At 42.9% G+C, this 9,428-nt stretch overlaps 1 protein-coding gene across 1 annotated transcript in view; it reads right to left on the reverse strand.

The window, feature by feature from the left end:
• LOC109906289 (fibroblast growth factor 12) overlaps positions 1 to 659 on the reverse strand; it is a 140,414-nt gene extending 139,755 nt beyond the window's left edge. The window contains exon 1 of the mRNA XM_020503915.2: positions 244 to 659. Coding sequence (XP_020359504.1) covers positions 244 to 283 — 40 coding nt within the window. The 5' untranslated portion in view covers positions 284 to 659. The remainder of the gene's footprint in view (positions 1 to 243) is intronic.
• Between the last annotated feature and the right edge of the window lie 8,769 nt (positions 660 to 9,428).

Genomic DNA, 9,428 nt, shown 5'->3' on the forward strand with positions numbered 1-9,428 from the left:
GACATACACAGATGTTCGTAGCCAAATAAACCACACCTTAGTCCACCACTGCTATTTTCATGAAGGCTAAGCGGCAAGGCGCCTGTTCTGTGTACGAGCTCCAAGTACCGCAGTCTACTCACACAAAGGCGTGGGCCACGCAGTGCCACGCCACCAGACCCAAATATTCAATACACACAACACACGCTGTGATTATTTCACACACACCCAGTCTGTTATTAAATGACTAAATAAGTGGCTTACCGGGTGCTTTGTCTGCTTTATCTACTTTAATGATCTCCATTTCCCGTTGTGATTAGGTTGATCAGTGAGGGAAGTTAGAGACGGTGCGTTTCTGGAAGATGTCAGAGCTGGTCTGGTCGGGATGTGGTTCTTCTTCCCCCCTGCTTTGCCTGGCTCTGTAATCAACAAGCGTGACCGGTGAGAACAGCTGTTTTGTCAATGGCCGGACTGTCCGTGAGTCAACTGATATTAGTTATAAGTGAAGGGTAGAATGGCTGACTTGGAGATTTTGGGATAATTTCCGACCGAGCAAATTGGACGCTGTGTCTGTATTTTCTCTGTCCACGCTCGTGCATTAAACCAGTGTCCGCGCGCTGCTTATCCGGAGCTGGCTGTCCTCTCGCTTTGGTGCTGAAGTCTATGCTGCAGCTCGGGCTCCTGTGAAATACAGACGTGACGTCACGACAGACATTACATGTTAGAAAGTGCGTTACATGTTAGAAAGTGGGGGAGTCACTTACACTATTGAATCTGTGAATCCGACAACAAACACCTGCTATATATTTTCCTAGACATTAAATAAGGCTTTTTTCCATTTTACATAATCAAGGTGAGAATAGCTTCCAGAAAGCTTTGACTATCACGAGATAGGGTGCATCAGAGTCTGCCCAATAACATTCTCCTCCTCATAGCCTACTCATCTGCGATTTTTACATCGACTCATTTGTATTCAGAGCACTCAGAAGTTTGCTTCTCACATAATCTAGCTGAGCTCAGAAGTCCCTTTGATCCCATGTATATAGGCCTAAGATTTCTGCTATTTTTTAAAGCTGAATATGTCTGGATAAAGAAGAAACTACAAGTCCTGTTCTTTTTCAGATATAGTCTCAAGCGATGACTCAATTGGGTGCAGATGTAGGCTGTAGAAATAAAAATATGTTCACAGGATTTTCATCAACTACGTTTAGTGTGAGTTTCCATGGTAGCACCCAAGTACAGTGATGTTACTGTGATGGGCATACTTTTGGGTGACCTGTAGGCTGTAGGGGCTTAAGGGCTGATGATGACATATTGCATTTTAGTTGCCCCCAAAAATATTGAAATTGAAATATGCTGAACAAAAATATAAATGCTAAATGTAAAGTCAAAAAAGAAAGGAGGACCAAGGCACTCTTCATATAATGAATTAAAATGCCTTTATTAGTATGGCATGTTCAAAAGAAACAAACGTTGTCTTTTCTTTTAAACGACGCGTTTCAGCTGCATGGCCTTCGCCACTCCCTGACGAAGGCCATGCAGCTGAAACGCGTCATTTAAAAAAAAGACGTTTGTTTCTTTTGAACATGCCATACTAATAAAGGCATTTTAATTCATTATATGAAGAGTGCCTTGGTCCTCCTTTCTTTTTTGATGACCAATTCACCCCGTTTACCAAAGAGCACCTTCTGTCTACCAAAATGTACTATTGTGTACCTTAGTAGCGCTTCCTTTCCTCCTCTTTCTACTAGCAACATGTAAAGTGTTGGTCTCATGTTTCATGAGCTGAAATAAAAGATCCCACGAATGTTCCATACACTCAAAAGGCATATATTTATCTAAAATGTTGTGCACAAATTTGTGAACATTCCTGTAAGTGAGCATTTCTCCTCAGCCAAGATAATCCATTTACCTAATAGGTGTGGCATATAAAGAAGCTGATTAAACAGCATGATCATTATACAGGTGCACCTTGTGCTGGGGACAATAAAAGACCACTATAAAATGTGCAGTTTTGTCACACAACACAATGCCACAGATGTCTCAAGTTTTGAGGGAGCAATTGGCATGCTGACTGCAGGAATGCCCACTAGAGCTGTTCCTTTCTCTACCATAAGCCACCTCCAACTTTGTTTTAGAGAATTTGGTAGTACGTCCAACTGGCCTCACAACCGCAGACCATGTGTAACCACGCCAGCTAAGGATCTCCACATTCAGCTTCTTCACCCATGGCTGCGCCCCTGTCCAGTCATGTGAAATCCATAGATTAGGGCCTAATACATTTATTTAAATTAACTGATTTTCTTCTATGAACTGTAACTCAGTTAAATCTTTGAATTTGCTGCATGTTGCATTTATATTTTTGTTCAGTGTAGTTAAGGCCCTATTTCAATAAATATTTATTTGGGACAAATAGGGCTACATGTTATGCATTGCAGATCATATAGGCCTACATGGTACTAGTTTGTATTTCTCAATGTCTCTAAGGTTGTGTCCTAAATGGCACTGTATTCCCTATGTAGTGCACTACATTTTACCAGGGCCCATATGTCTCTGGACAAAAGTAGTGCACTATACACTCTTAGAATGAGGGGTAACTCAAGGATCCCTTGAGATTTTCAACAAACTCTGGAGTTTCTCAAAAAAACATTGCAGTCAATGGGTTCATATTAGCAGCATTGGTTAGTTGAGGGGTTCTCGGTCGAACCTTTAATGTTTCAATGTAGCAAAGGTTTCTTGACAAACCTTTTTGCTGGGGCTTGCAGAGCACTTATAATTTACTTAGCAAATTGATTTTCTGTGCTGCTAGACTCCGAAGCAGAGCTGACATTATGAGCAGGGCTTAGGGGGCCTGGCCCGCTGTACCTCATTGCCTGTCCAAATAGAAACATGGAATATTGATAATTTATTTGACAGAGACGGGTGCCGACAGAAAGGCGCATCAATCTCAGATAAAGCATCCGGGCGAGCGAAACTGAGCCCCTCTGTGTAGCCAAGTTATCTGATGCTGTCGTGCTAAGAAGAGCATAAGACACATGGACGCTGTTTGGCCACTTGCAAATTGAAGGAAAGTTGGCGGGTGCACAGTGCTCAGATTGGATGCTGGAATTTTGGACGAACGTGTGAAGGTAACCTACATTTTGAAGTGATTTGTTTGACAATGAGATGAAAACATCATGACTGGTTGTGTTCTTGCCATATTAAAAGGTAATACATTTTTAGAGTTAAATTACGTCTTTACTATAAACATTTAAATAATTAATTCACACATACTGTACATAGGAGGTCCCGTGGATCAAATGCCCGTCCAACTGAATCATTCTGGCGTCGGCCCTGCGCAGAAGATGAAAATATGTAGTTTTCGGCGATGGCTTTATGGGATAGCTAGCGACTTATAAACAATTACCCATTCCTATATGAATACTATTTAAATAGCAATGTTGAATAATAGAACATGTCCTGTCAAGCCAGTTAAATTATGACTGCAGCCTACTATTTTAATTCCTGAAAAGTTTATTGTGATGGTAATGACATTTGCTTACGACGATAACCTAGTCTACACTCTTAAAAATGCTTGGTTATTTGGATGACCCAACTGCCAGGTTGCAGGCATTAGGTTACTTAGTTGAATTGTTTTCCTTAAAAAGAGCCAGGTTGGGTTGTTGATGCTGGGGATGTGGTTTAGTAAGAGCGTGGCTTTCAGATACTTCTTCTTGGCCACTGTGAACATAATTCCTGTCTATCTGTTCTGTTATTTGTCACCACATATTAAGGTTGTACACTGACAGTTTTGTAGCTTCAATGAGGTTTACAGGTGTGTATGAGTTCCTCAAGAGCCTATGCAAATCCCAATGTTGGATTACTTACCACTTTATTACTTTAGGAGGAGGTCATTGATTTCAGATGATTGTCATGGCTCTATATAATCAGCAATGTTAATGTTCCATTAGAATGCTGCTACAATATATCATTAAAAAGGTTCAACATTAAACCCCTCCCATCGCAAACAGGTTCCTGTTTGAACCAGCCTAGTATCAGCGTATAAGAGTCCATCTGTGGCACTTTTGCAAAAATATATTCATCATGTCCAAGGGGTCCCTCGAATAACCTTTTCAGAGGGGTTGCTTGATTAACTTTTGTGGCCTGGAAAGTTTCCCCATGTGGCAATTTTTGGAACCCCAAAAAGGTTATTCCTTGCTCCTTTACTTGTAAGAGTGTAGGGGAATAAGGTGCTAAAACCACTGAGGGAGAAAAGTGAACGTAGTGAGATGTGGAATACTGCCTGTAAAACCTACATTTAAAAAAATTGTTTTTCCACTATGCTGTGGGTTGTACATCACTTTGTATTATTGTCTGTCAATGTTTACAAGGCTACTCTCTTACTGGACCTTGGATGTAATTGTTATTTTAAATGTGCAAGTTTTTTGTGTTGTGTGTTGGCACCAACAATATACAGTATTTGTCATATTCTTTAAAAAAAAGTGACTGATAGAAAAGGTTTATTTTTACCCATAAGCCTCACTGTCCTAGAATATACAGTGATGAACACAGCCCTCTGTAAACACCACCTCCACAACAGTGTGCATGGGGTGAAGTTACTCTTAGACGCTGATCTTAGGTCAGTTTAACATTTCCCCCGCTAATGGTTAGGATTGGGGGAGCTCATCCTAGATCTAACTTCACTTCTAAATTTAACTAGTCAAGTCAGTTAAGATCAAATTCTTATTTTCAATGACAGCCTAGTAACAGTGGGTTAACTGCCTGTTCAGGGGCAGAATGACAGATTTGTACCTTGTCAGCTAGGGGGTTTGAACTTGCAACCATCTGGTTACTAGTCCAACGCTCTAACCACTAGGCTACCCTGCTGCCCATGCAGAGAGGGTGGGAAGAGATGTGTGCGGCTGCTTGAGCCTGGGCCGCAGGTGTCCTGACAGGTGCTGTGACAACAGGAAGCAAAAATAACCTGGCAGAGGTAGAGAGGAGAGGAGGCTGGTGGGGGTGTACACAAAATGGAAATAGATTATCCCAACACATTTGAATGTTTTAGGCCAGAGCTGCCAGTCTGTGAGGACAAATACAGAGAACACAGATATAATCAGTATACATTCAGATAACATAACATACTTGCACCTAAAGAACTGTCAATTTCATCAACCCCTTCCTTTCAGAAGTACTTTTTATTAAATCTACAAGAAAAGTTGAGGGCCTATAAAGTAGGCTACATTATAAATGTCCAGTCATCCCGAACTGCTTCAATCAACCCTTCAGCCATCTCTCTACATTTTCCCTTATCTAAATCAACTTATGTATTTATGTTTTGTCTTTGTTTGGCAGTATATAGTATTCAGCGTTAAGCTGTGGATGTTTACAAGATCAAATAAACCTTGTTGTATATATTGGAGGATAAAATCCAAGGTTCTGGATTATCTCTGACTACCATCCAATGCACTTTGAGAAGGATGTGAGGAGAGAGAGGACACGTGGAATCGAGGAAAGACAATTGTAAAAGAGTCAAGTACTCAAAGGACAGCAGCTCCCACATCTTAAGCCGGGTGTCAACTGATAATGGCGCTGGAGGGGATGAATCCCGTTTTATGGGCTGCTATCCAATTGTGCTATTTTTGTGTGTTTTGTTGCGTTGTTTGTAACTTATTTTGTACATAATGTTTCTGCTACCGTCAATTATGACCGAAATAGCTCCTGGACATCAGAACAGCGATTACTCACCTCAAACTGGATGAAGATTTTTTTCTTTAATGATTCTGACGTAAAGGATATGCTGCTGCTCCCAGACATGGCCCAAATCCCCATAATTCGCATGAAGAGGAGATGGAGATACAGGGGCCGCAGATCCTGGTGCCTTGTGAGAATTTGTCAGCGAGCGAGTAACCCGCCTCTACCATCCGTGCTATTGGCCAACGTGCAATTACTGGAAAATAAACTGGATGAGCTCCGTTCGAGACTATCCTACCAACAGGACATTAAAACTGTAACATCAAGTCGTGGTTGAACGATGACATGGATAATATACAGTTGGCAGGGTTTTCCTCACATCGGCAAGACTGAACAGCCACCTTCGGTAAGACGAGGGGTGGTGGTCTGTGTGTATTTGTCAATAGCAGCTGTTGCGCGATCTCTAATATTAAGGAAATATTAAGGAAGGTTTTGTTCGCCTGAGGTAGAATACCTCATGATAAGCTGTAGACCACACTATCTATCAAGAGTTTGTCGTCTATATTTTTCATAGCTGTCTATTTACCACCACAAACCGATGCTGGCACTAAGACAGCACTCAATGAGCTGTATAAGGCCATAAGCAAACAAGAAAATGCTCATCAAGAAGCGGCACTCTTAGTGGCGAGGGACTTTAATGTAGGGAAACTTAAATCTGTTTTACCAAATTTTTTACCTTGTCTTATGTGCAACCAGAGGGGAAAAAATACCACCTTTACTCCACTTCACACAGAGACGCATGCAAAGCTATCCCTCGCCCTCCATTTGGCAAATCTGACCATAATTATATCCTCCTTATTCCTGTTTACAAGCAAGAATTAAAGCAGGAAGTACCAGTGACTTGCTCAATACGGAAGTGGTCAGATGAGCTAAATTACAGGACTGTTTTGCTAGCACAGACTGGAATATGTTCCAGGATTCATCCGATGGCATTGAGGAGTATACCACCTCAGTCACCGGCTTCATCAATGTGTGTGTCACGACTTCTGCCGAGGTCGTTGCCTCTCCTTGTTCGGGCGGTGCTCGGCGGTCGACGTCACCGGTCTTCTAGCCATCATCGATCCATTTTTCATTTTCCATTGGTTTTGTCTTGTCGTCCCACACACCTGTTTTCAATCCCATCCATTACCTGTTGTGTATTTAACCCTCTGTTTCCCCTCATGTCTTTGTAATATTTGTTTATATTAATTTTTCTTATTAGTGTTATGGAGCATGTTACTTGGACATTTATTAAAAGACTCCATTTTACACTCCGTTTGACTCTCCTACGCCTGACTTCCCTGCCACCTATACACACGTCTCTGACAGTGTGTCGATGACATCATCCCCACAGTGACCATACGTACATAACCTAACCAAAAGCCATGGATTACAGGCAACATCCGCACAGAGCTAAAGGCTAGAGCTGCCGCTTTCAAGGAGCGGGACACTAATTCGGACGCTTATAAGAAATCCCGCTATGCCCTCAGACGAACCATCAAACAGACAAAGCTTTAATACAAGACTAAGATTGAATCCTACTACAACGCTCTGATGCTCATCGGATGTGGCAGGGCTTGCAAAATGCCTTTTATGCTCGCATCAAGGCAAGCAACACTGAAGCATGCATGAGAGCACCAGCTGTTCTGGACGACTGTGTGATCACGCTCTCCGTAGCCAATGGGAGTAAGACCTTAAAACAGGTCAACATTCACAAGGTCACGGAGCCAGACGGATTACCAGGACGTGTACTCAGAACATGCGCGGACCAACTGGCAAGTGTCTTCACTGACATTTTCAACCTCTCCCTGACCAAGTCTGTAATACCAACATGTTTCAAGCAGTCCCTGTGCCCACAAATGCCAAGGTAACCTGCCTAAAAGACTACTGCCCCATAGTACTCGGTAGCCATGAAGTGCTTTGAAAGGCTGGTCATAGCTCACACCAACACCATCATTCCAGAAACCCTAGACCAACTCCAATTCGCATACCGCCCCAACAGATCCACAGATGGCGCAATCTTAGTTGCACTTCACACTTCCGTCTCCCACCTTGACAAAAGGAAAACCTACGTGAGAATGCTGTTCATTGACTACAGCTCAGCGTTCAACACCAAAGTGCCCACAAAGCTCAATACTAAGCTAAGGACCATGGGACTTAACACCTCCCTCTGCAATTGGATCCTGGACTTCCTGACGGGCCGCCCCCAGGTGGCGAGGATAGGCAACAACACATCTGCCACATTGATCCTCAACATGGGGGTCCCTAAGGGGTGCGTGCTCCTGTACTTCCTGTTCAAGCATGACTCCAACACCATCATTCATTTTTCATGGTAGGCCTGATCACCGACAACAATGAGACAGCCTATAGGGAGGAGGTCAGAGACCTGGTATTGTGGTGCCAGGTCAACAACCTCTCCCTCAACGTGAGCAAGAAAAAGGAGCTGATCCTGGACTACAGGAAAAGGAGTGCCGAACACGCCCCAATTCACATCGACGGGGCTGTAGTGGAGCGGGTCGAGAGCTTCAAGTTCCTCGGTATCCTAGTACATTACTGGGGCCTATCTTCCTGCCATCCAGGACCTCTATACTAGGAGGTGTCAGAGGAAGGCCCCAAAAATGGTCATAGACTCAAGCCACCCAAGTCATAGACTGTTCTCTCTGCTACAGCACGGGAAGCGGTACCAGATCACCAAGTCTATGTCCAAAAGGCTCCTTAACAGCTTATATCTCTAAGCCATAAGACCGCTGAACAGTTCATCAAATGGCTACCCAGACTATTTGCATTGACCCCCCCTTTTTTTACATTGCTGCTTCTCACTGTTTATTATCTATGCATAGTCACTTTACCCCTACCTACCTGTACATATTACCTTGACTAACCTGTACCCCTGCACATTGACTCGGTACCAGTAACCCCTGTATGTAGCCTCATATTATTTTCTTAACGCTCAGTTTCTTAAAACCTCATTGATGGTTAAGGCTTGTTAGTAAGCATTTCACGGTAAGGTCTACTACACCTGTTGTATTTGGGGCATGTGACATTTACAATTTGATCGTCTCTGAACCGCTCACATGAAATGAGCTTCGGTGCCCCGAGTAAACAGCGACTTGGGGATTTTGTCTAGGATCTCAAAAACTGTCCCAGACACGTTTTTGAGATCCTAGACAAAATCCCCAAGTCGCTGTTTACTCAGGGCACCGAAGCTCATTTCATGTGAGCGGTTCAGAGACGATCAAATTGTAAATGTGCCTACATGCACCTTATTCACACATAAAGAAGCCAAAACCTATGTAATGACACTATATGACAAAAGTATGCGGACACGTGCTCGTCTAACATCTCATTCAAAAATCATGGGCATTAATATGGAGTTGGTCCCCCCTTTGCTGCTGTAAAAACCTCCACTCTTCTGGGAAGGCTTTGCACTAGATGTTGTAACATCACTGCTGTCACGTTCTGACCATAGGTCTTGTGTTTTCCTTGTTTTAGTGTTGGTCAGGACGTGAGCTGGGTGGGCATTCTATGTTGTGTGACTAGTTGGTCTGTTTCTGTGTTTGGCCTGATATGGTTCTCAATCAGAGCCAGGTGTTAGTCATTGTCTCTGATTGGGAACCATATTTAGGTAGCCTGTTTTGTGTTGGGTTTTGTGGGTGATTGTTTCCTGTCTTTGTGTTTGTTGTACCAGATAGGGCTGTTTTGGTTTTTCACGGTTCTTGTTTTGTATATTGTTCATC

The sequence above is a fragment of the Oncorhynchus kisutch genome, linkage group LG15 (assembly GCF_002021735.2).
Source record: "Oncorhynchus kisutch isolate 150728-3 linkage group LG15, Okis_V2, whole genome shotgun sequence".
Classification (NCBI taxonomy): domain Eukaryota; kingdom Metazoa; phylum Chordata; class Actinopteri; order Salmoniformes; family Salmonidae; genus Oncorhynchus; species Oncorhynchus kisutch.